At 41.6% G+C, this 26,816-nt stretch overlaps 1 protein-coding gene and 1 non-coding gene across 2 annotated transcripts in view; one reads left to right on the top strand and one right to left on the bottom strand.

The window, feature by feature from the left end:
* The window catches only part of Kif11 (kinesin family member 11), a 57,722-nt gene extending 33,021 nt beyond the window's left edge, over window positions 1–24,701 (top strand). The window contains exons 17-22 of the mRNA XM_042689271.1: window positions 1,558–1,664; window positions 17,101–17,380; window positions 18,308–18,530; window positions 19,907–20,055; window positions 20,858–20,983; window positions 24,534–24,701. Of these exons, the coding sequence (XP_042545205.1) occupies window positions 1,558–1,664; window positions 17,101–17,380; window positions 18,308–18,530; window positions 19,907–20,055; window positions 20,858–20,983; window positions 24,534–24,668 (1,020 nt within the window). The 3' untranslated portion in view covers window positions 24,669–24,701. The remainder of the gene's footprint in view (window positions 1–1,557; window positions 1,665–17,100; window positions 17,381–18,307; window positions 18,531–19,906; window positions 20,056–20,857; window positions 20,984–24,533) is intronic.
* LOC122116066 lies at window positions 6,095–6,201 on the bottom strand. The gene has a single exon (XR_006148881.1). It is a non-coding gene; the product is annotated as a U6 spliceosomal RNA (small nuclear RNA).
* Window positions 24,702–26,816: the final 2,115 nt, after the last annotated feature.

Genomic DNA, 26,816 nt, shown 5'->3' with positions numbered 1-26,816 from the left:
TCATGGGGCCTGAACTCTGGGCCTGGTTGATGTCCCTCAGCTCTTCAGCTCAAGGCTAGCACTCTACTACTGGAGCAACAGTACCACTTCTGGCATATTCTGCTTATGTGATGCTGAGGTATGGAACCCAGGGCCTCATGCAAGCAAAGCAAGCACTCTACCACTGAGCCACCTTCCCAGCCCCATAACTCATTCTTAATACAATAGAAATATTTCACTAAATATCAGTGAAAAATGAAGTATCACATGTAACAGAATTTTCTAGGTAGCTGAAGATTATATTTTAATCACAAAAAACTTTAAAAATGTTATATAGTCTGAGGAATTGAACCCATGGCCTTATGCATGCAAGGCAAGCACTCTACCACTGAGCCACCTTCCCAGCCCTCATCCCTGAGCTTCTTGAGCCACAATGCCATTTCCAGCTTTTTCTCAGTAGTGTGTTGAAGAGTCTCATGGCCTTTCCTGCCTGAGCTGGTTTTGAACTGTGAGCTTCACCAGTTCTCAACCCCCTGAGTAGCTAGGATTACATTGTGAACCACCAACACCTGGCAATTTTTAAAAAAAATAAAATCTTATTGTTATCTTTAAGGTGTTGAACAGAAGGTTTTCTATTTCATAAGTCAGATAATGAAGTACCTTTTTTCTTATAATGTCACCCCTTCCTTTGTTTTACCCCAGTTTTTTTCTCTCTTCCCTGCTCACAAAGTTATATAGGTCATTTTCTACATAGTGTATCATGAATAGCCTGATTGCATTTATTCCCCTTTCCTCTCTCCCTTTCTGAGATACCTCCCTTATTCCCCTACCCCCAACAAATACCTCAAAGCAAAAACAAACCAGTTTCTATTTATGATTTATTAATATCACCCAATTGGATTATGTACAGATTTTTTAAAGTAGATAATCACTATATTTGGCTTGTTTGAACCATTAGGTCACCGGCATCAACTTTCCCTTCTAGTGGTGTTACCAGTTTAAAAAAAAAAAAAAGCCACTGTGTATCTTATCTGTTAAATCCTTCTCCACCTAAGTGTTTGATTAATTTGGAAGTACAATGACAGCAATTTGTTACCATAAAAAAATCTGCTGATTACTTACTTTAAAAGTCCCTTAATAAGCTCAGCTCCAGTGGCTCACAACTGTAATCCTAGCTACTCAGGAGGCTGAGACCTGAGGATTGCTGTTGAAAGCCAGACCAGGCAGGAAAGTCCATGAGACTCTGATCTCCAATAAACCACCAGAAAACCAGAAGTGGCCCTGTGGCTCAAGTGATAGAGTGTTAGCCTTGAGCTGAAGAGCTAAGGGACAGTGCTCAGGCCCAGAGTTGGAGCCCCACGACTGACAGCAAAAAAAAAAAAATCCCTTAATAATAATCATTTAACCTCACTTTCATTGCTTTCCAGTGTGTGTGGGAGGTGGAGTTAAAAGACCTCGTCAATAATTTATCTAATTTTCACCTATGGGAGAATGCTTCTTTGTCATCAGTCATGAACTGAAGAAAATGTTTAAAGTCATAATTTCAATTGTCTTCCTTTCTTATATCTTTCCCTATAGGAACTCTGCCAGTTAGTCAGTCTTTGGGAGGACAGATTCTCTGCTTTGGAAAAAAAGTGTGAAAACATTCAGAAACCACTTGGTGGTGTTCAACAAAATACAGAGCAGTAAGTTCTTTTTAATTATTTTTTTTTAGCAGTGAGATTTGAATTCAAGGCCTGCTGCTAACTTGGCTGGTGCTCTACCATGTAAATCAACACTCCAGCCCTGCTTTTTGTTAATTATTTTTGGAACTCGTACTTGGCTTCTTTTTTTATTTATTGTTATTATAAAGGTGATGTATGGAGGAATTACAATTACATGAGTCAGGTAATGAATACATTTCTTTTTGTACAGTGCCTTCTGTTCCCTCACTCTCAGTCCCTCCCTCCCATCTCCACCCACAGGTTGTATATTCACATTCATTAGTCTCCAGTCAGCCTCTACTGCTGTACTTTTTCACCCATTTTCTCTCGAGTTCTGTACCTTCCCTGCTACCGTCCTGAAGATACACACATGAATATATCATACATAAAGAAAAGAAGACAGAATCATTAGAAAAAAAAAGAAGAAGAAGAAGCTGGTGCCAGTAATTCACTCTTGTAATCCTAGCTACTCAGGAGGCTGAGATCTGAGGCTCATGGTTCAAAGCCAGCCTGGGCAGGAAAATCCGGAAGACTCTTATCTCCAGTTAACCACCAGAAAACTGGAAGTGGCTTTGTGGCTCAAGTGGTAGAGTGCTGGCCTTGAGCTGAAGAGCTGAGGGACAGCACCCAGGCCAATTTCAAGCGCTATAACTGGCAAAAAAAAAAGAAGAAAAAGATCTCTTGTTTCCACATCTTAGAGGTTGTTTATATATATATAAATAAAAAAAATATAAATAATATATATATAATTTTATATAAATATGAAGAGGCATTTAGGTATTGCACCTTTGTGTTTCTCTCCAAAGAATATCCTCTTCTGGTCTGGCTATGTATGAGTATCTTGAATACTGTACAATTTATCATATCCCAGTGATTTTTAGATCTAATTTTTTACATATCAGAGAAAACATATGCCGTTTGTCGCTCTGAGCTTGGCTTAACCATGATTTGCTCACTTACAATAGTTTGTTCTAGTTCCCTGCAAATGGCATAATTTTATTCTTTTTAATGGCTGTGTGCAATTCTATTGTATATAGGTACCACATTTTTTGGATCAACTCATCTAGTTTAGGGCATCTGGGCTGTTTCTATATTTTGACTATTGTGAATAGTGTGGCAATGAACACGGATGTGCAGGTATCTTTATCATATCCTGGCTCATGATGTTCAGGGTAGATGCTCAGGACTGGAATGGCAGGTTGTAGGGATGGTCTATAGTTTAGTTTTTTTTTCCTGTTGGTCATAGGGCTTGAACTCTGGGCCTGGGCACTGTCCTTCAGCTCTTCAGCTCAGGGCTAGTACTCTACCACTTGAGCCACAGTACCACTTCGGTTTTCTGGGGTCCAGGCTAGCTTTTAACAGCAGTCCTCAGATTTCATCCTCTTGAGTAGCTAGGATTACAGGTGTGAGCCACTGGCACCCAGATTATGTTTAGTTTTTTGAGGAATTTCCGGAGTGCAGTCCAGAGTGCTTATACTGATTTGCATTCCCAGCAGTAGGGTTCCTTTTTCACAACATCTCCACCAATTCACAATGTTGGCCAATCTTACTGGGATAAGATGGAATCTCAGTTGTTTTGATTTGTACTTCTTTTATGGCCAGGGATGATGAGTATTTCCTCATGTGTTTCTTTGCTATTCTACCTCTTCTGAGAAGTCTCTCCTTAGCTCCCTTGTCCATTTAGTGATTGGCTTATTAGGTTTGGCAAGGGGGTCAGGTTTTTTTTTTTTTCCTTTTATTTGGGAATATTTTTATTCTGCCTTCAATGTGAAATATTTTGTTGTTTTAATATTGTATAGAGGGGTTAGTTACATGCGGGGGTTAATTTCTTGAGATCTTTGTATATATTGGATATGTGGCCTTTATGTTATTCAGTCTCCATGTGTTTGAGTGTTGTTTTTTTTTTTTTTTGGGTCCAGTCGTGGGGCCTGAACTCTGGGCCTGGGCGCTGTCCCTCAGCTCTTCAGCTCAAGGCTAGCACTCTTACCACTTGAGCCACAGCGCCACTTCCGGCTTTTTTCTTTTTGCTTATGTGGTGCTGAGGAATCGAACTCAGGGCCTGGAGCATGCAAGACAAGCGTTCTATCACTGAGCCACCTTCCCAGCCCAGTTTGAGTGTTTTTTTTTTTTTGGTCGGTCGTGGGGCTTGAACTCTGGGCCTGGGCTCTGTCCCTCAGCTCTTCAGCTCAAGGCGAGCGCTCTACCACTTGAGTTACAGTGCCACTTCCGGTTTTCTGGTGGTTTATTGGAGATAGGAGTCTCACGCTCTCTCCTGCCCGGGCTGGCTTTGAACCGCGATCCTCAGATCTCAGCCTGAGCCACCAGCGCCCGGCTGAGTGTTTTTTGAAATATGTTTTGTTGTTGAGAACTAGTTTGATTTAGTATACGAAGAATTCTCTCAATCTTCTTGTATTTGCTTAGGATCTTTGTGTGTCCTATGATATCAATTTTGGAGAATGTTCCATGGACTGCTGAGAAGAATGTGAACTGGGGTAGTTGTTGGGTGGAGTACTCAGTATCTGTTAAGTCCATTTGGGTTATGGTGTCATTTACCTCAGAGGTTTTTTTGCTTTTTTTTTTTTTTTTGGCATGGGGCTTGAGCTCTAGGCTTGGGTGCCCTCTGTGAGCTCTTCAGTTCAAGGAGAACACTCTACCTCTTGAGCCACACTGCCACTTCTGTTTTTTTTGGTGTGGATAATTAAAGATAAGAATCTCATGGACTTTCCTGCCTGGGTTGGCACCTGCCTTTGGCTTACTTTTGTTTGGTAGTTGACTTGTCCTTTGGTGAGTGTGGAGTGTTAAAATCTCCCAGTATTATTGTGTCGGGGGTATGCCATATTCTGTAAGTTCAATACTGTTTGTTTAATGTTTTTAGGGGCTCAATTATTTGGTGCATATATATTGACCACTGTGATTTCTTCTTCATGGATCACTGCCTTGAATTAATATGTAATTTCTTTCCTTGTCTCTTCATATTGGGTGTTTTTTGTTTGTTTGTTTTGTCGGTCGTGGTACCTGAACTCTGGGCCTGGGCGCTGTCCCTCAGCTCTTCAGCTCAAGGCTAGCGCTCTTACCAGCTGAGCCACAGCACAGCTTTCAGATTTTTTTGCTTGTGTGGTACTGAGGAATCGAACCCAGGGCCTCATGCAAGCTAGGCAAGCACTCTACCACTAGCCACCTTCCCAGCCCATCTTCATATTGGTTTTAATGAAAAATCTATTTTAGCCTGGAGCCAATGGCTCACACCTGTAATCCTAGCTACTCAAGAGACTGAGATCTAAGTATCTGGGTTCAAAGCCAGCCTGGGCAGGAAAGTCCCGTGAGACTCTTATCTCCAATTAACCAACAGAAAACTGGATGTGTTGCTGTGGCTCACAGTGGTAGAGCACTAGCCTTGAACTGAAAAGCTCAGGGACAGGGCCTAGGCCCAGAGTTTAAGCCCCACAACTGACAAAAAAAGAGAGAGAGAAAAAAAAAATCTATGTTATCAGATACCAATATTGCTACTCCTACTTTCTTGCAAGATGCATTTGCATGAAAGATCTTTTTTCATCCCTAGAATGTTTTTATCTTTGACTGTGAGATGAGATGGGCTTTTTGGAGACAATAAATAGATGGATCTTTTTTTTTTTTTTTAATTTTTTTTTTTTGGTCCGGTTGTGGGGCCTGAACTCTGGGCCTGTCCCTCAGCTCTTCAGCTCAAGGCTAGCGCTCTACCACTATGAGCCACAGCGCCACTTCCGGCTTTTTTTTTCTGCTTATATGGTGCTGAGGAATCGAACCCAGGGCCTCATGCATGCAAGGCAAGCACTCTACCACTGAGCCAACTTCCCAGCCCCTGGATCTTTTTTTTTTTATCTAGTCTACTGCTCTATGTCTTTTGGTTGGGGAATTGAGTCTAAGTTTAGTGTTACTTTGGAGACATGTGTTATGTTGCCTGTCTTTTTCTTGTTTTCCTGTAATTTGCTTCTTTCCACTTCCTGTGTTTATTAAAATAGTCTTCTAGTGATTTTTGTCTAATGTGTTTCCTTGACTTTGTTTTCTTCGGGTTGTATGTTTCCCTTTATTATTATTTGTAATGATGGTTTAGCATTCATGAATTTTTTTTTTTTTTGGTCCGGTCGTGGGGCCTGAACTCTGGGCCTAGGCGCTGTCCCTCAGCTCTTCAGCTCAAGGCTAGCGCTCTACCACTTGAGCCACAGCGCCACTTCCAGCTTTTTTCTTTTTGCTTATGTGGTGCTGAGGAATCGAACCCAGGGCCTCAGGCATGCAAGGCAAGTGCTCTACCACTGAGCCACCTTCCCAGCCCCTCATGAATTTTTTTTTTTTTTTTTTAACTTCCAGATTTTTTTTTATTGTGAAAATACCATACAGAGGGGTTACAATTACATGGGCAAGATAACGAGTGCATTAAAAATATGGAATGCTTCACGAATTTGTGTGTCATCCTTGCACAGGGGCCATGCTAATCTTCTCTGTATTGTTCCAATTTTAGTATATGTGCTGCCGAAGCGAGCACCCAGGTTTTTTTTTTTTTTTTTTTATTGTAAAGCTATTATACAGAGGGTTACAGTTACATGAGTGAGGTTATGAGTACACTTCCTCTTGAACATTGTTACCCCCCTCCATTGTTTTCCCCCTACCATCCCCTCCCTCCCTCCCTTCCCCGAGGTTCTTTTTTTTTTTTTTTTTGATTGTGATTAAATGATTACATAATTTCAAAGTCACAAGTTGATTCTAACTTCCCTGGAGCAAATTGTCTACCACAGTCTGTAATATATAACAGTGTTCACATGTTATATACCATGTTTGTGATCAGCAGCATGGGGATATTTAGTAGTGGTTCAACCAGATGAGCGGGAGTTCTTTGTTTCTTAAGTCCTGTTAGTTTTGTCGTATCACCTAACCTTTTGGATTTAGCATCCACTTATGAGGGAGACCATGTACCGTTTGTCTCTTCGTTCTTGGCTTACCTCGCTCAACATGATTCCTTCTAGCTCCATCCATTTCCCTGCAAATGCCATTATTTTGTCATTTCTAATGGCTGCATAATATTCCATTGTGAATAGATACCACAATTTTTGGATCCATTCATCTGTGGTGGGGCACCTAGGTTGTTTCCATATCCTAGCTATTGCGAACAGTGCTGCAATAAACATGGAGGTGCACGTGTCCTTGTATATTGGTTCCTGTTGTTCAGGGTAGATGCCTAGAAGTGGTATGACTGGGTCGTAAGGGAGGTCAATCTTTAGCTTTCTAAGGACCCTCCAGACTGCTTTCCAAAGTGGTTGTATAAGTGTACATTCCCACCACATCCCCTCCAGCATTTGTCGTTGGCTGATTTGTGGATGTGGGACATTCTGACTGGGGTAAGGTGGTATCTCAGGGTTGTCTTTATTTGCATTTCCTTCACCACCAGGGATGATGAACATTTCCTCATGTGTTTCTTTGCCATTTTTATTTCTTCATTTGAGAAGTCCCTCTTTAGTTCCCTTGCCCATTTAGTAATTGGTTTGTTAGGTTTGGGAGGGATTAGTTTCTTGAGTTCCCTGTATATACAGGATGTTAACCCCTTGTCTGATATATTGCTGGTAAATATTTTTTCCCAATTAGTTGGTTGTCTTTCTAGCTTAGTTGCGATAGATTTAGCTGTGCAGAAGCTTTTTATTTTAAGGTAGTCCCATTTGTCGAGTCTCTCTCCAACTTGTTGTGACCCTGGGACTCTGTTCAGGAAGTTCCTTCCTGTGCCTATTAGTTCAAGTGTCTCTCCTACTCTGTCCTGTAGTAGTTTCAGAGATTCAGGTTTAATGTTAAGGTCTTTAATCCATTTTGAGTTGATGTTGGTGCATGGTGATAGGCTGGGGTCCACTTTTAGTTTTCTGCATGTGGCTGCCCAGTTTTCCCAGCACGAGTGGTTGAAGAGGCTGTGTTTCTTCCATTGTATGTCTTTGGCTCCTTTGTCGAATATCAGCTGGCTGTAGGCCTGTGGATTTATGTCTGGATCTTCTATTCTGTTCCATTGGTCTTCGGGTCTGTTTTTGTGCCAGTACCATGCTGTCTTTGTGATTATAGCTCTGTAGTAGAGTTTGAAGTTCGGCATGGATAGCCCTCCCATATTGTCTTTATCCCCTAGAATTGTTTTGGCTATTCTAGGTCTTTTGTTGTTCCATATAAATTTTTGGACTGTTTTCTGTATTTCAGTGATGTATGTCATTGGGATTTTAATAGGAATTGCATTGAATTTGTATATTAGTTTTGGAAGTATGACCATCTTTACTATATTAAGTCGGCCTATCCAGGAGCATGGGAGGTCTTTCCATTTCCTAGTGTCTTCTGCAATTTCTTTCTTTAACTTTTTATAGTTCTCATTAAATAGTTCTTTTACATCTTTGGTTAGGTTAATTCCTAAATATTTTATTTTTTGGGAGGTTATTGTGAATGGGGTTGCTCCCTTTATTTCCCTCTCTTCCTGTGCGTTATCAGTGTATAGGAAGGCAACTGATTTTTGTGGGTTTATTTTGTATCCTGCTATTTTGCCGAAGTGACTTATGATTTCTAAAAGTTTGGGGATGGAGTTTTTGGGATCGTGGAGGTATAGTATCATGTCGTCTGCAAAAAGGGATAGCTTAACTTCTTCTTTCCCTATGCGGATCCCTTTAATGTCTTTTTCTTGCCTTATTGCCCTGGCTAAGGGTTCTAGGACTATGTTGAAGAGGAGTGGAGACAGTGGACATCCTTGCCTTGTTCCTGTTTTTAGGAGGATTGGTTGTAGCTTTTCCCCATTAAGTATAATATTGGCTATTGGTCTGTCATAAATGGCTTTTATTGTTTTTAGAAATGTTCCTTCTATTCCTATTTTCTCCAGAGCTTTTAGCATGAATGAATGTTGAATTTTATCAAAGGCCTTTTCTGCATCTGTGGCGATAATCATGTGATTCTTGACCTTGGCTCTGTTGATATGCTGGATTACATTTATTGACTTACGTATGTTAAACCATCCCTGTGTCTCTGGGATGAAGCCTACCTGATCATAGTGTATTATTTTTTTAATGTGTTTCTGGATTCTGTTAGCTAGAATCTTGTTAAGGATCTTTGCATCTGTGCTCATCAAGGAGATTGGCCTGTAATTCTCCTTTTTGGTTGGGTCTTTGCCTGGTTTGGGGATGAGTGTGATATTGGCTTCGTAGAATGAGTTTGGGATAGCTCCCTCCTTCTCTGTTTCTCTGAAGAGCTTGAGGAGTATGGGTATTAGTTCTTCTTTAAAGGTCTTATAGAATTCTGCTGTGAATCCATCTGGTCCTGGGCTTTTTTTGTTGGAAGACTTTTGATAGCTTCCTGTATCTCATTATAGGATATTGGCTTATTTAATTGGTTAACTTCTTCTTTGCTCAGTTTGGGTAACTTGTATTTCTCTAAAAATGCATCCATTTCCGCCAGATTTTCTTCCTTTAGAGAGTATAGCTTTTGAAAGTAGTCTGTTAGAATTGTTTGGATATCTTGGGTACGTGTTGTGATGTTTCCCGTGGCATCCCTAATCCTATTAATATGGGTTTCCTCTCTTCTTTTTTTAATTAATCTTGCCAACGGGCCATCAATTTTGTTTATTTTTTCAAAGAACCAGCTTTTTGTTTGGTTTATTTTGGTTATGGTTTTCTGATTTTCTAATTGGTTAATCTCTGCTCTCAATTTGGTTATCTGGCTTCGTCTAGTAGCTTTAGGTCCCATTTTTTCTTGTTTTTCTAGCTGTTTTAGTTGCAACATGAGATTATTTACTTGGTCTGTCTCCATTCTCTTGATGTGGGCACTGAGGGCAATAAATTTGCCCCTCAGGACTGCTTTTGCTGTGTCCCACAAGTTTCTTTGTGAGGTGTTTTCATTTTCATTGAGTTGTAGGAAATGCTTTATTTCTTCTCTGATCTCTTCTGTTACCCAGGCCTTGTTAAGGAGTGTGCTGTTCAATTTCCATGTATTAGAGAAATTTCTGCGGTATGCTTTGTTATTGAGAGCTAGCTTGATTCCACTGTGGTCAGATAGGATACAGGGGATTATGTCGATCCCTTTGTATTTGCTTAAGTTCCTTGCATGAACTATGATATGGTCTATTTTGGAGAAAGTTCCATGAGCTGCTGAGAAGAATGTGTACTGTGTTGTTTTAGGGTGAAATACTTGGTAGATGTCAGTTAATTCCGCTTGAAGTATGGCCTCACTTAATTCGGTAGCTTCTTTGCCAATCCTCTGGTTGGTAGACCTGTCCTTTGGTGAGAGTGGCGTGTTAAAGTCTCCTAGTATTATCGTATTGGGATCTATTTTATTCTGTAAGTTTGAGAGCATTTGTTTAACATATCTGGGTGCACCGATATTTGGGGCATATAAGTTGATGATGGTTATATCCTCCTCTTGGATTGTTCCCTTTATTAATATGTAGTGTCCGTCCTTGTCTTTCTGTACTGATTTTAATGAAAAGTTTATTTTGTCAGATATCAGGATAGCTACACCTGCTTTCTTATTGGGGGAATTTGATTGGTAGATCCTTTTCCACCCCTTCACTCTGAGTTTGTTTGTATGTTTGGCTGAGAGGTGGGTCTCCTGAAGGCAACAGATGGATGGGTCTTGTTTTCTGATCCAGTCCTCAGTTCATTTTCTTTTAATTGGCAAATTCAGCCCATTTATATTAAGAGAAAGTATAGAGAGATGCATTGTTGTCCCTGCCATTCCGTTTTCCTAAGTTTTTCTTCTTTCCTTTCCTCCTGTGCTTGCTCAGTTAGACTTTGAGTAATGCCTGTTTGGGGCAGGTCCCAGTTCCTGGTTGCTTTCTTCAGGTTGTGTCCCCCCTCTTAGAATTCTTTGTAATGCTGGCTTAATGTTTATGTATTCATTTAGTTTTTCTTTGCTATTAAAAGTTTTCAGTTCTCCATCGAATGTGAATGCTAGCTTTGCCGGGTATATCAGTCTGGGTTGGCAGTTATTGGCTCTCAGGGCTCGTATGGTGCTTTCCCAGGCTTTTCTTGCATTCATTGTTTGTGTGGAGAGATCTGCAGTGATTCTAATTTTTTTCCCGTTGTAGTATAGCTCCTTCTTCATTTTTGCTGCATGCAGGATTGTTTCCTTATTATTCAGATCCATCATTTTTACTATAATGTGCCTAGAAGTGTTTCTCCTGGGATCTTGCTTGTTGGGTGTTCGATAAGCTTTTGTGATGTAGTTAAGATGGTCGTTTTTGAGGTGGGGAAAATTTTCATTGACTATCTTGTTAAATAGGTGTTGCATTCCCTTGCTCTGGAATTCCTCACCTTCGTCCACTCCGATTATGCGAAGGTTAAATTTTTTAGCATTATCTGCTTATCTGTCACTTTTTGGTCCAGTTGGTGTATTCTGTCTTCTGTATCTGACACTCTACCTTCCATTTCATTCACTCTGTTGACCGTGGCTTCTATTGTGGTTTGCATGGTGGAAATGGATCCCTTTATGGATTCAATGTTGGTTCTCAGAGTACTGATCTCACCTCTCAATGAGGTGAGATCAGTATGCATTACCTCTAATTTGGCGTTTATCTCACTTCTTACTGAGGTTTGTGCAGCTTCTATTTTTGCATCCAACTTTTGTTTGATGTCCTGTATATCTTTTGATAGTTCATCCTTGTGCTCTTTCAATTTCTGATCCATTTCTCGCTTTATTTCTTGAGTCATTGCCTCCAGCAACCCTTGGATGTAGTTTTTGTCTTCCATTCCTGCTTTGCTCCCACTGGGGCTCTTCCCTGCGTGGCTGCTGGCTTTTGAGGTGAGCTTGCTGTCCTGGGTAGTGGTAAACCTTGTGATTTTTCTCTGTGATTTTCGCATGGGGGTTCAGGAGACTGCTCTTCAATCTTGTTTTGGTGTGTCTGTCTTTGCTTGGTTGCTGATTCTGTATTGGTAGAGAGAGTCTGTGCCTGATCTGGATTCTGTTGGGAGCCTATTTCCAGCTGCTATTCTGACTTACTTAGGATTCTCAGCTCTCTGCTGTAGCAATTCCCGCCTTTGGAAGGGTTGAGCAGCCTAGACTGCTTGTGTTTGCTCCTGCGGGTGCTCTTGGGAAGATCAGATGCTCTGGATGCACTCTCCCAAATACTGGAGTCTGCTATGGGTTCCTGATGTGTTTTTGTTTGTTTGTTTTGGGCTGGTTGTGGGCTTGAACTCTAGGTTTGGGTGCTGTCCCTCAGCTGTTCAGCTCAAGGCTGGCACCCTACCATTTGAGCCACAGCCCCACTTCTGACCCTTTTTGCTTTGTTCAGGCGCCGGGTCCCCGGGCCTGGTTCCGGCCCCAGCCTGGAGCGCGCTCGTTAGGCCTGTGCTAATGTGTATACCACCTAGGTTATGCAGCCTGGAGGACACAGTTCAAATTTCTTCTACTGTTGGTAGTCTTGACCCAGGGGCGCTGTTCCTGGCTTGGGCATTTGAGCTCCCTTCCAGGGGCGCTCTTGTTCTGGCCTGGCCAGCAGAGTGTGCTCCACCAGCTGGTGGAGCTCTCGAACAGTTCCCAGTTTTAGTGGGTCCTGTGGTCCGGGTGTTGGGGTAGGGAGTCTAGGTCAGGGTCTGGGGATTCCCTCCAGCTCTGGTCTCCCTTGAGGGATTCACTGTCCCCTGTTGGGTACTCACCCTGTAGGTCGTCAGTTGTTGTTGCAATCCGAGTTCAGTTGGGGTGGTTGCGGGCTGGGTTGGGCGGCCCCCGCCGGGTCGTTGCAATCGCGATTGGGCGGGTGGTCTGCGGACAGGTCCCTTTGTCGCGCTGCTGGTGCCGGGCGGCTTTGGCGGGATGGAGCCTCTCCGCTCTGGTGGAGAGTGAGGGGTGGGGGTGGGATCCTCGTGGAGACTCCCGGCTGGTAGGTTTCTCTGTTCCTGGCGATCCGCTGTTCTGCAATCCAGTACCTGGTGATCTGCAAGCAGCCCCCTGGCCGGCGGCTTGGCGCACTGCTGCGCGGCCAGTAAAGGTTGGGGAGGGGTCTTCGCTCTTCTCTGTTCTGAATTTCTTCTTTTCCTCTCTTTCTTTTTTGTTATTTTCCACCTCTGGTTTTTCTCTGAGTGTTCGTCTTTTTGTTGTTGTCGGTCTCTTGGGGAGATTAAGCGTTGGAACTCGAACTCTCTTTTTGGTTGGAGAGAGCTGTGGCGTTTCCCTACTGCCCCGTCGCCATCTTGGTCCCCCCTCCCTCATGAATTTTTTAATAGCAATTTTATTGTGATTAAGTGATTCCATAAATTTCACAAATTTCACAGTATTATGAGATAGTGCTACTTAATTAAAGTCACAAACATATCCTAACCTTCATGGGGCAAGTGGTCTTTATCATGGTCTATAAACTTTATGAGTTCTATGAGCTTTGATAATACAGTTATTTCTTTTACATCTGGTGATATGTACATTTCTTTTCTTTTGCTTAGTGTCAGCTGTTCCCTCTTTTCTACTCATTCCCTCCCTCCCATCACTGCCATTGAATTGCTTAGTTTGCTTTTATCAATGACCAGTGCAGCTGATGGGTCTCGCTGTTGTATGTTTTCCCGTTTCCCTCTGTTTCTGTGTCCTCCTCCTAGTTTCCCTCTGATGTGCACATATATACCGCATATGTGGTCAGCAGCATGGGGTCATTTAGTAATGATTTGACCAGATGAGTGGAGGTCCTTTGTTTCTCTAGTCTTGTTTACTTTGTCGTATCTCCTTATGTTTTGGATTTAACAACCACTTATCAGGGAGACCATGTGCCATTTGTCTCTTTGCTCTTGGCTTATCTCACTCAACATGATTTCTTCTAGTTCCATTTCCCTGCAAATGCCATTATTTTGTCCTTTCTAATGGCTGCATAATAGTCCATTGTATATAGGTACCACCATTTTTGGATCCATTTATCTGTAGTGGGGCATCTGGGTTGTTTCCATATCTTGGCTATGTAAACAGTACTGCAATGAACATGGAGGTGCATGTGTCCTTGTATACTGGTTCCTGTTTTTCAGGATAGATGCCTAGGAGTAGTGGTATGGCTGGGTCATAGGGGAGGTCAATATTTAGCTTTCCGAGGACCCCCCAGACTGCTTTCCAAAGTGGTTGTATTATTGTACATTCCCACCAGCAGTGTAATACGGTTCCTCTTTCTCTGCATCCCTTCCAGCAGTTGTCGTTGGCTGACTTGTGGATGTGGGCCATTCTGACTGGTATCTCAGGGTTGTCTTTATTTGCATTTCTTTTACAACCAGGGATGGTGAACATTTCCTCAAGTGTTTCTTTGCCATTTTTATCTCTTCTGAAGTCTCTGTTTAGTTCCCTTGTCCATTTAGTAATTGGTTTGTTAGGTTTGGAAGGGATTAGTTTCTTGAGTTCCCTGTATATACTGGATATTAGCTCCTTGTCTAATATATTGCTGGTAAATATTTTTCCCAGTTAGTTGGCTATCTTTCTAGTTTGGTTACTGTGTCTTTAGCTGTGCAGAAACTTTTTGTTTTTGTTTTTTGGGTCCGGTCGTGGGCCTGAACTCTGGGCCTGGGCGCCGACGCTCAGCTCTTCAGCTCAAGGCTAGCACTCTACCACTTGAGCCACAGCGACACTTCCAGCTTTTTTCTTTTTGCTTATGTGGTGCTGAGGAATCGAACCCAGGGCCTCATGCATGCAAGGCAAGCGCTCTACCACTGAGCCACCTTCCCAGCCTCGTGCAGAAACTTTTTATTTTAAGGTAGTCCCATTTGTTGTCTATCTCTGCAATTTGTTGTGATCCTGGAACTCTGTTTAGGAAGTTCCTGCCTGTGCCTATAAGTTCAAATGTCTCTCCTACTCTGTCCTCCAGTAGTTTCAGAGTTTCAAGTTTGATGTTAAAGTCTTTAATTCATTTTGAGTTGATGTTAGTGCATGGTGACAGACAGGTGCACTTTTAGTTTTCTGCATGTGGCCGCACAGTTTTCCCAGCACCAGTAGTTGAAGAAGCTATGCTTCTTCCACTGTAAGTCTTTGGCTCCTTTGTCAAGTATCAGCTGACTATAAGCATGTGATTTTATTCTGGATCTTCTATTCCATTGGTCTCCAGGTCTGTTTTTGTGCCAGTAGCAAGGTGTTTTTGTCATTAGTGTTCATGAATTTTTGTTTGTCATGGAAGATTTTAGTTTTACCATCAATTGTGAATGATAGCTTCACTTTGTACACCAGTTTGGGTTGGCAGTTGAATTTTACTGTTCATGATCCTCCTTGTATTTATAGTTCATGTGGAGAGTTCTGTGGTGATTCTGATATTCTGATCTTCTTTCCTTTATAATATAGCTCTTTTGATTTTGCTGCATTTAAAATGAATTCCTTGTTTTTTAAGTCCGTAGTTTTCACTATGATGTGTCTAGAAGTATTTCTTCTTGGATCCTGTCTACTAGGAGTTCTGTATGCCTCTGTTGTTGAATAGGTTTTCAGTGCCTTTAGTTTTGAATTCTTGTCCCTTATCTATCCTATGTGTAGATATGATCTTTTGGCCATATCTGCCAATTCTTGGATTTCTCTTTGGGCCATGCCTTTAAGTTTTTGTTCCAATTCCTCTGTTTTATCCTCAACTCCTGATAATCTATTTTCTACTTCACTTATTGTATTGCTTATTCTTTCAACTTGGTTTGCAACAGAGAAATTGAGCCTTTCATGCTGCCAAGCTTCCAAGCTCTTTGTTGAATTCAGTTCTTTTTTTTTTTTTTGGGTCCGGTCGTGGGGCCTGAACTCTGGGTCTGGGCGCTGTCCCTCCGGTCTTCAGTTCAAGGCTAGCACTCTACCACTTGAGCCACTTCCGGCTTTTTTCTTATGTGGTGCTGAGGAATCGAACCCAGGGCCTCATGCATGCAAGGCAAGCGCTCTACCACTGAGCCACCTTCCCAGCCCCTGAATTCAGTTCTTAGGGTGTTCATTTCATCTTTTAATGAGATGTGTAGTGTTTCTATTTTTCTCTTTTTTTAGCCTTTTGGGTGACGTGTAGATTCTTGGTCATTTTATCCTTGTGTTCTATTTGTATTTTGGACATCCCCTTTTATTTTGTTATTCTTACTTTAATGGTCCTTTTGTCCTCCATCTCTTCTTCACTCTCACTAGGGTCTTTCTCTGGATTGTTGGTGGCTTTTAAATTAGGTTTGTTGTCTTTATTGTTCATGAATTTTGAAATCTTTCATTGTGATTTATATATTTGGGTTCAGGGATTGTCTGGGTTATTCAGATTGTATCCTAAACTCAGTGGTGGTGGAGTGTGATTCACTGGGTAGATCTCTGTCAGACTTTGCATTTATCAACTTTCAGCTCAGGTGGTATCAACAGTGTAATGGATCCGAGCCAGTTGTTAGGTATTTGGTGTCCTGGCTTGGGTTTAGGCCCGTTGAGTGGCAGGTTCCTTTCATGTGGTGGGTGCACCACAGTCTAGTGTTCTGGCATGGATCTGTGTCTGGAGTAGGAAGATTCCTGCTAGTCCTAGTGGGAAGGTTGTCCTGGTCAGAGTTTTGGTCTGGCATCTCCTTGCAGAGAGGCCAGAAGTAGCATTCCAACACCTGGACCTTGTTTGAGCCCTGGGAGTTGGGGCAGATTCCCATCATGTATTAAGGGGAGTCGTCCCCACTTGTCCTGAACTAGTGTCTACTTCCTATGGGGTGGGGAGCAGCATTTGAACCTCTGGGATAGACATGAGCCTCGGAGGAAGGCAGGTTCCCACTTGAGTCCTGGACTGGTGCCCACTCAAGTGTCAGATTGGTGTCTGCTTCCCACAGGGTGGGGAGTTATATTCAGGCCTCTAAGCCATGTATGAGCCTTGGACAGGGGGATGGTTTCCCTAGGGCAGGGTGGGGAAATACTCCCCACTGGAATCCTGGATTGGCTCTGCTTCCCACAGCTGGGGAGCTGCCACATTCAGGCCTCTGGGACAGATGTGAGCCTCGGTAAGGGTGGTGTGGGGAGATTGTGAGCTGGTCAGTTTTTCTACCATCAGCTACAACTGTGGGAAATGCAGGGGCCCAATCAATGCTCAACTAATATTGGTCCCGGTGTCTGTTGGTAGTTGTAGTTTTGTGGCTTGGAGTTAAGGTTGCGTCCTGGGGGACTGCCACAGGAAGCAGAAAGGTCTCTGGTCTCTTTGCCCTCTTCAAGTATGGTGTCCCTTCTCTGGCAGGAAGGATGGGGTCCAGGCCAACCACTCTGGGTCACCACCTACCTATGCAAAGGAAAACCACCTGTCTAAGGAAAGGTTTCATGAGAAAAGATGACTTTTCCAAAGGTTGTTAATGGCAAGTGTGGATCGGACAAGTCCATTCTAGGTTTAGAAGATTCTATCAAGAACATGAGCTGTATATTACACTGCCTCCTCCCGATTTCTACTAGAGAGCCCCAGGATCTTAGGAAGTATATCCTTTGAAAACTTTAGTTCCCCACTTAACAATGTTATTCTCTGTACCTACAGAAAATCCAAGGACATAATCAACAAAACAACTTCCCACAGTAAAAAATTGATTGCTGATTCTGATGGCTTATCACAAGAACTCAGACATTTTAACCAAGAAGGTACAAAACTGGTTGAAGAGTCTTTGAAGCTCTGTGATACTCTCAACAGTGACCTGAAAATTGTATCTCAACAGTCTGAACAGAGATGTGAGTCTCTGAACATGAACATAGTTTCTTTTTCTGAACAGTGGATATCTTGCTTAAATAAAAGAAAAGAAGAACTTGAGAGCTTACTGGAGGTAATAACTATTCCAGGAACTTACTTTGTGATAGTTACTATAATCAGCAAATTAAATGTTCTTAAGGTATAATGAGTAACTTAATATTGATAAGCTGTGCATGGTCTTTTTTTTTTCTGCCTTGTTATGTGTCTTGATCTCAAAATTAATGTTTGTCCTATTTCTGTCCTGTATCTAGGTTTTTTTTTTTGCCAGTCCTGGGGCATTAACTCAGGGCCTGGGCACTGTCCCTGAGCTTCTTTTGCTCAAGGCTAGCACTCTGCCATTTAAGCCATAGCACCACTTCTGGTTTTTTTCTTTTCTTTTCTTTTCTTTTTTTTTGGCCAGTCATGGGGCCTGAACTCTAGGCCTGGATGTTGGCCTTCACCTCTTCAGCTCAAGGCTAATGCTCTACCACTCGAGCCATAGCGCCACTTCTGGCTTTTTCTGCTTATGTGGTGCTAAGGAATTGAACCCAGGGCTTCATGCATGCTAGGTAAGCACTTTACCACTAAGCCTCATTCCCAGCCCATAGCCTTGGTTTTTGACTTATAATTTCCCTGAGGAAATTGTGTTTTGACATTAATATCTTCCATTTATATTACTTTCTCCAGATTTTTTTTCTTTTTTTGGGGGGGTCAGGTCATGGGTCCTGAACTCTGGGCCTGGGCGCGGTCCCTCAGCTCTTCAGCTCAAGGCTAGCGCTCTACCACTTGAGCCACAGCGCCACTTCCGGCGTTTTTCTTTTTGCTTATGTGGTGCTGAGGAATCGAACCCAGGGCCTCTGGCATGCAAGGCAAGTGCTCTACCACTGAGCCACCTTCCCAGCCCCTCTCCAGATTTTTTAAAACTTTTTATTATAGTAAGTTTCAAGGTAAGGGAAAATGACAGATTCAGTGATATACTGGCAACTTTAATTTTTATTAGTAAAGCTTGTATCATTTGCAGGGTGTAAACCAGTGCTGTGAAGCTTCCAGGTCAGAGATGACTGAACTGTTACATGGACATAAAGCAGCCTTTGCCAGCCAGCATAATTTGTTTCTTGATCAGATAACTGCTGATGAAAAAAAATTGATGGCACAAAGTCTAGAACTTAATGAAACGGTAAAAGTTGGTCTGACCAAGCTTAACTGCTTTCTGGAACAGGATCTGAAACTGGATATCCCAACAGGTATTTTAAATTGGAAACAGAATTGATTTTTTAAGGTTGAATTCAACATATACAGTGTTAGGTGTTCCTTTTTTAAATTAGCTTATTTTAGTTTTGGGATGAGAGATTAATTATATTGTTTGGTGGTGTTCTTTATAACTAGGTTCTGCCACTGCCTAATAGGAATTTATCATCCTAATATATAGTCAACTTAAATATGGAAAAAATGGTACTCCCAAGATAGTGTTAGGTGGTATGTACTTCAAGGACTTGGATATCACAATACAGTGTAACTGGCTTTACTAGCAAAGGACGTAGTAGTGAATGCATATAATCCCTCTATGCAGGAGTCTGAGGCAGAAGGACTGAGCGTTTAAGCTCCCCTTGGATTATACAGTGAGACCCTATGTCTTGAAAAAGAAAAAAAAGGGATATTTTAAAACTGACCAACCACCTACCTAGTGTTATGTGAAAAGGGATGTGATTGAATAAATGCAGTTTGATGCAGAGTTCACCATATTGTAGATTTGTCATGGACTGCTAGTGAGTGGTAATCATCACTTTGAGAACTAGTAAGCACAGTGATCCATGAAAACCTTCATTGAGGTAACAGCTGTTTTACACAAGGTGATTCATTGGATTATTGGTTGGGTCGTGGTGATGGTTGCATACTTTGTAATTTCACTGAACACACCAGACTATATATTTAAAATGAGTGAATTTTGAGGTGCATAAGTCATACCTCAAAGCCTTTTGTATTTAATGAACAAATTAAGAACTAGAAATGTGCTTTAAGTGGTAGAGCAGCTCTGAGTGAGAAAGTCTTGAGAGAATGTGAGGCCCAGAGTTCAGTAGTGCAGCACTAGCACAAATAAAAAGAAGTAGAAGAAAGTATTTAAAAAATATGAAATTAAGAATGTAGCTGGATGTTGGTGGCTCATGCCTGTAATTCTAGCTACTCAGGAGGCTGAGATCTGAGGACTGCAGTTCAATGGCAGCCCAGGCAGAAAACCAGAAGTGGCACTGTGGCTCAAGTGGTAGTGGGCTCACCTTGAGCTGAAGAGCTCTAGGACAGCACCTAAGCCTAGAGTTCAAGCCCCAGGACAGACAGACAGACAGACAGACAGACACACACACACACACACACACACAGAGTATGTAAATATTTTAGTGAAAAATATTTTAGTGAAAAAGCTTTGTAAATCCTGACAGCATGAAGTTCTATATGCACTTTCCTGCCAGGGCTGGCTTTGAACTGTGATCCTGGATTCTCAGCCTCCTGAGCAACTAGAATTGTAGGTGTGAGCTACCGGCTCATTTGAAAACATCAGTTCTAGCATTTTTTAAAAAAAGAATCTTATTTAACTTCCAAACTTATTTTCTAATGTCGGCTGAAGGTACCACACCAGAGAGGAAAAATTATTTATATCCAATGACCCTAGTGAGAACTGAACCACGTGAACAACTCCTGGATCAGTTGGAAAAGAAACAGCCTCACCTGTTAAAGATGCTGAGCTCTTCAGAGAACCACGAAGGAACCAGTCAGGTAAAGTTTGAAGCATCGTAAGTTAGAACTGTCCCAGCAACTGCTTATGTGGTTGCTTTCATGTGCAGAATGTTACTCTGCCCTCTTACCCTATTTCTTATGATAGTTGTCTGACCCTTCAGCCTCTTTCCTTTAATCCTGTCAGTTTTTATATTACTCAATGTGTAGATAGGAACAGCTACTATTTAAATTGTTCCAGACACTGTGCTAAATCTACCTGTTGACTCCGTTCTTTCAGTAATCTTGAGGTATATACTAGTATTGGACCCTTCATATAGAGAAGGAAACTAAGAACCACAAAGATCTATCAGAACCTAAATTATCAAGCCTATAATTTGCTCTTTGCAGTTACTAGTAATTATAGGAAAGTTGGGAAATTAGAAAACAGAAAGTAAACTGAAAAATGATCCTGAGATATCATTGTAGAATAGGAACTTGTATTCTTTATTAGAAAACATAATAGGGGGATAGGAAGGTGGTTCAGTGGTAGAGTGCTTGCCTTGCATACATGAGGCCCTGGATTTGATTCCTCAGTACCACATAAGCAGAAAAAGCCAGAAGTGGTGCTGCGGCTTAAATGGTAGAGTGCTAGCCTTGAGCTGAATTGCTGAGGGACAGTGCCCAAACCCAGAGTTCAGGCCCCTCGACCAAAAACAAACAAACAAAAACAAACCATAATAGGAATTAGTTCTACTAGACTATTAGACTCTGCTAATTTGTTGAGATTTAACTTTTAGGTAATGTACATTGTATTGAGTCCAAAGAAGAAAACTGCTTTTCTTTTGTGATTATCTTATTTTAGGGCTTAGAGGCAGAAATGGCAGTCCTGGAGCAATGTACTAAAGAACCTTTAAGCGAAGAACCACCTGTACATTCTGTCCATACTAGTGTGGATTACTCTTCAAGTGGTGGAGTTCCATTTTTCCAGGTACCTGATTGTTTCAATTCACATAAAGGCACTGCTTTTCACTGGATGCAGTGGTTCATGCCTATAACCTCAGCATTAAGGAGGCAGGAAGATCAGGAGTTCAAAGCCAACCTAGGGTCCCTATCAAGTCATTTTTTTGTGCAGCTAGGACTACAGGCACGAGCCACTGGCACCTGGCTAAGACACTGTTGTTGTTGTTGTTGTTTAAAGGCATTATTTTGGTGTGGAACAGTCATTCCTTTGGGATGGCTTTTCTGTATATGTAAGCCCATCCTGGGACCAAGCTCTGTTTAGCCCTGAGCTTCTTTTGCCCAAGGCTGGCCCTCAACCACTTGAGCCTTCACTCCTGGCTTTTTTTGGTAGTTAATTGGAGATAAAGAGTATCATGTAGTTTCTGCCTGGGCTGATTTTAAACTGTGGTCCTCACTGGCTCTCAGCCTCCTGAGTAGCTAGGATTACAGGCATGAGCCACCAATACCTGGCTAGCTTCTTAACGTTTATGAATTAAACTGGGTGTGTTGTGTGTGTATGTGTGTGTGTGTGTTACTGGAGCTTGAATTCAGGGCCTTATGGCCTTGCTTAGCTTTTTCCACTCAAGATTGATGATCTACCACTTGAGCCATACATCCATGTCAAACTTTTTGCTATTAAGTGGAGATATGAGCTTTTTGGATTTGTCTGCCTGGGCTTTTTTCTTCGACATGGGATCCTCAGATCTCAGTCTCCTAAACGGCTAGAATTGCAGGTGTGGGCCATCTGTGTCTGGTTGATTTGAATTATTTACCTATGTAATAATGGTAAGGAAAATATTTTCCAGGATAAAGGTAAATTTTTTCCTTGATCTATATCCTTGGCTGGTAATCTTTAGCTGTTCTGCTTCTGATAGATAATGAGAGCAGCCATTGCTCTCTTTTTCCTCTTAACCTGGAAGTCCTGGTGCCATCTCTCAGCCCATCAGAGTTTGAAGGCTAAGGGGTTTAAAGACTGAGAACTGAAAGCCTCTTAGGTTATATTAGTGATTTCTTCTGCCTGAGGCGCTTAAGGATTCTCCTGTTTCTTGAGCTCCTTGCTTCTCTAATCTTGTTCAAATAAATTCTGTGATCTCTTCCCTCCCTTTTTTTGGAGGGGGTACTACAAACTGCCTAGCATCTTCCCATTTACTCTGAAGATGCATGCATAGAAAATTAAGATTTTCCTTATGTAAGATATTGATATCTGCATTTTACAGCTGAAATGCTACTTCTGAAGTGTGTGCATTCCCACCCCCTCACCTACTTCAACTTCTAGTTCCTGCCCCTGCTTCCTCCACCCCACCTTTTTTGTCCAGACTGGCCTTGACCCTGAAATCTTCCTGCTTTGGCTTTCTGAGTTTGTGGGGTTCCAGATGTGTGTTACCTTGCCCAGCCACCTTGATCATTATTGATCCTGGAAGTCCATACAGTATTGCTTAAAGGATTTGGAGTTGAGTTATTGTGAAGTACAGAAATGATCTTTTGTCTGATAGCAGTCAAGCATGAGGAATTTGATGGGTTTCAAACTCAGGTGGTCTAGGGAGTTTCTATGGACTTAAAGCTTTTTTCCCCCTGGATTCTGGATATGGAAACCAGGGCCCTGTGTAAGTAAGTGCTCAGCTATTGAGCTGTAGCATGAGACACAACCTGCCCACTGACTAATCAGAACTTTCTTCTGTTGAAAGTACCATTTTCCTTTGAAAAGCCAGTTTTCTCCCTGGTCAAGTGCCTCAGCTTGAGTGGATGACTTCATCCCTCAACAGGAGAAAGGGGAAGTGAGTTACCACCCACATAATCAGTTTATTCCATTAGCCACAGTGGCCAATCACTGAGATTTTACAGTGGAACTTTTGTCACAGTTATTAAGCAACATTTTTTTTTTTTCCAGTCAGGGCTGATAAGCTAGTAAGGTATAACTCTAGAGCTATCCCCAGACAGCTTTGTACTCTAAAGTAGGTTTATGTGTCTTAGCATTGATGAACAGTGTGCAGGGAATGGTAACAGTATTTTACAGTTCTTTATGGGTAAACAGGAAGATTGTAGTGAAGTATAGTTCCCAAATATGAAATGTAAAGCACACTTTAAAAATAACACATCAAAGTGTTTTAAGGTATCCAAGGTATCAGCTTTTCTTGCTTGAAATAGAATTCCTGATCTGCTTTCCTAGCAGGGTTTCTAGCAGCAGCACAGATGACATTTTAAAGTGGATAACTGCTGTGACTTTTCTGGTGACTCTGATGGTTAGTAGCTTCCTGGCTTCTTGTAGAAGCCACTAAGCACTCTCAAAATGTCACTGGTGGAAGAAGTCACCCCCTGTTAGAAAACCACTTTACCCTACTCCTTCCTTACTGCTAAAATAAAGGAGGCATTCACAGGTACCTTCCAAAAGACTTGCTGGCCCTAATGTGTGCTAAAGCTTTTCTGAAGTTTTTTACATTTAAGCTTTTTTGCCTATAATCCAGAAAACTTTGAAAATACAGTATAGGAACTAGGTGCCAGTGGTTCATGCTAGCCTAATCCTATTCAGGAGACAGATCTGAGGATCATGGTTTGAAGCCAACCTGGGCAGCAAGGTCCATGAGACTCTGATCTCCAGTTAACCAACAAAAAGCTGGAAGTGGAGCTATGGCTTAACTGTTAGAGCTCTATCTTTGAGTGAAAAACTAAAAGCTCCAGAATGTCTCCCCTCTATCCCCCCAACCCCCCCGAAAAGGGAAGGAACAAATGAAGCTGGGTGCTGGTAGCTCACACCTGTAGTCTTAGCTACTCAGGAGGCTAAGATCTGAAGATCGTGGTTTGAACCCAGCCCAGGCAAAAAAGAGTCTCCTGTGAGACTCTTATCTCCAATTCACCACTCAAAAACTGGAAGTGTCGCTATGACTCAAGTGGTAGTGCTGCTAGCCTTGAGTTCAAGCCCCACAACCAACAACAACAAAAAGGAACAAATGAAAGCAAGCAAGAAAATATAGTATAGGTAATGTGTACTGAATGATATATATCTTTTTACTTTTTAAGTAGTAGTTGTACAAAGGAGTTGCCATTTAACAAAGCAGTTTGTGAATACAATGAATCTTGATCAGTGTCACCCCTTTCAACATTCTTAGCCATCCCTTCCCTACCCACTTCTTCCTGAACTCTTCTTAATTTTATAGAATACACAGTTCTTGACTGCAATTCCTCCTCTTCATTTGTCTCCCCCTCTCCCCTTTCAAGTCCTCTTTCTGGTATTTATTTTGTTGAACTTTGACTTTGCCTTTCTAAGGAATTACACTATTTGAGTTCTCCCTTGAAACTACCATATTTCAGTTAATACATCTGTATACACTTGCATACCACCCAATGTATTTACTTACAGGAAGCTAATTCTTGCTTCCACATAATAGGGAAAACATGCATCCCTGTCTCTCTAGGCCTGACTTAAGTCTACTTAACGTAATATCGGGTCTTTCCATTTCTATACAAATAGTACAATAACTTTTTTTTCTAATGGATGAGTATTGAATGTTATATTGATTTAATTTCTCTTTTTAAATCCACAGCATAAAAAAACACATGGAAAAGACAAAGAAAACAGAGGTGTTAACCCAGTGGAGAGGTCTAAACTGGAAGAAACTGCAGAGCACCCTGTTACAAAAAGCAGATTACCACTGCGAGCCCAGATAAACTTCACTTAACACGAGGGTTAGCAGTATGAAGAGAAATAAAACCGGAAATGCCAGAGCTGAAACCTTGTGTACAGATGAAAAACGAATCATATATATCTAGGCAGTGTAACAAAAATAGTTAAATTTAGTATCTACCCATTTTTTTGTCCTTCCTGTATGTATTAAGTTGAATTCCATCTGGATTTTTGCATTGAGTAATATGTTTCTACCTTTTCATATAAAGTAGCCCTTAATAGCAAATGAAAAGCTTTGTTTTTTTTTAATTTTTTTTTTTATTAAATATTGAGTATATAGGAACCAGATTGTTCTAGGCTGGGACTTGCATATGTAAATATCACCAGCACAGCCTTGGAAAACCCCATTTCTTCATTCTCTGCTGCGTCTTAGTTAAGTATATTTTCTTTACTTTTCTATTTTTGCCTTCTCGCTGTTTTCTTTCTGTCTTTTTGTTTCATCCAACAATTTGCAGGGCTACAAGAAAATGTCTTTCTTATTATGAGAAGGCCAAGATTTAACTAGAAGTCTTAAAACATGGTTCATGCAGTTACCTCTAAAATTACTGTTAGTACTAAAAGTCCTGGAAGTAGCCCTCTTGAGCATTTTTGTTCACCCCAGATATGAAAGCATTTCATTCCTTTGTGAAGCCTAACACATTAGCTTCTCAGAGTTCACCAACACCCAATACCCATCTTCCATGGAATACAGACTGTGGTTATGGAAGGTCTGCCTACATCTCTGTTTCATGGCTTTGTGGCCTCACTCTAAAGCTTCTGTCTTTTGATATGGTCATAATGACTTAAGGGCTTTTATTGGATATCAATTATGACTATAATTTATATTCCTTTGCTTACCTGATAAAACTTTGGTTTTTTTGTATATAATAAAATGTGTTTATGTACATATTTCTCTGCTGGAATCTTAACCCTTAAAAGGGCCCCGATACTTTGATCTGGCAACCATGTTTCTGGATGTTGTTGAGATATTTAATATCAAGAACCAGAACACCTAAAAGAAATAGAGCAGCCGGGCACCAGTGGTGTTAGTCCTCGCCACTCAGGAGTCTGAGATCAAAGACAGCCTGGGCAGGAAAGTCCAGGAGACTTTTTTTTTAACCTCCAGTAATCTACTCAAGAAAGTCTGAAGTGGTGCTGTGGCTCAAGGGGTAGAGTGTTAGCCTTGAGCAAAAGAAGATCAGGGACAGCACCCAGGTCCAGAGTTCAAGCCCCAGGACTGCAAAAAAAAAAAGATCCAAAGAATAAATGTTGCACCTATTGTTTAAAATGAGAGGTAGGACACGTGTGTGTGCGTGTGTGTGTGTGTGTGTGTGTGTGTGTGTGTTGCTGGTCATGAGGCCTGAACTCTGGGCCTGGGTGCTGTCCCTCAGCTCTTCAGCTCAAAGCTAGCATCCTACTACTTGAGCCAGAGAGCCACTTTATTGCTTTTTCTACTTATGTTGTGCTGAGGAATCAAACCCAGGGCCTCATGCATGCAAGGCAAGTGCTCTACCACTGAGCCACCTTCCCAGTCCCAGCACTTTTTTGCTTGTGAGACACAACATCTTGCTTTGTGGACCAGATTGTCCTCAAATTCACAGCCTAGCTCAGCCTTGCCAGTGTCAGAATTGCAGGCATTCACCACCAATATTTGGCAAAAATGTTATTTTTGAGAAACTAAATTTACATGTAGAAAAATTGTTTTAATGAAAACAATGGATGTAATTTTGTGTGTGTATGCCAGTTCTGGGGCTTGAACTCAGGGCTTGGGTGCTGTCCTTGGGTTTGTTTTTAACTGTATTTTTTTGTGTGTCTTTTTCTTTCTTGGTACTGGGGATTGAATACAGGATGTTGTACTTGCTAGACAAGTGCTTTGCCACTCAATTACATTCCAGCCCTGTCCCTGAGCTTTTATTCTCAAGACTAGTCTTCTATCACTTGAGCCACATCTCCACTCTGGCTTTTGGGGTAGTTGATTGGAGATAAAAGAGTCTCATTGGCTTTCTTGCCTAGGCTGAATATGAACTGCAGTTCTAGCACCTGACTAATTAATAGACATAATTTTTTTTCTTTTTCTTCCTTTTTTTCCTGGTCAGTTTTGGGGCTTGAACTTGGTCTATGTGCTGTCCCTGAGCTCTTTTGCTCAAGACTAGCATTTTACCTC

This window comes from Dipodomys spectabilis, unplaced genomic scaffold (assembly GCF_019054845.1).
Source record: "Dipodomys spectabilis isolate Male_0828 unplaced genomic scaffold, ASM1905484v1 ptg000125l, whole genome shotgun sequence".
NCBI classification, from domain to species: Eukaryota; Metazoa; Chordata; class Mammalia; order Rodentia; family Heteromyidae; genus Dipodomys; species Dipodomys spectabilis.
The sequence above is the reverse complement of the archived record's forward strand: the minus strand, read 5'-3'. Positions and strand labels throughout refer to the sequence as shown.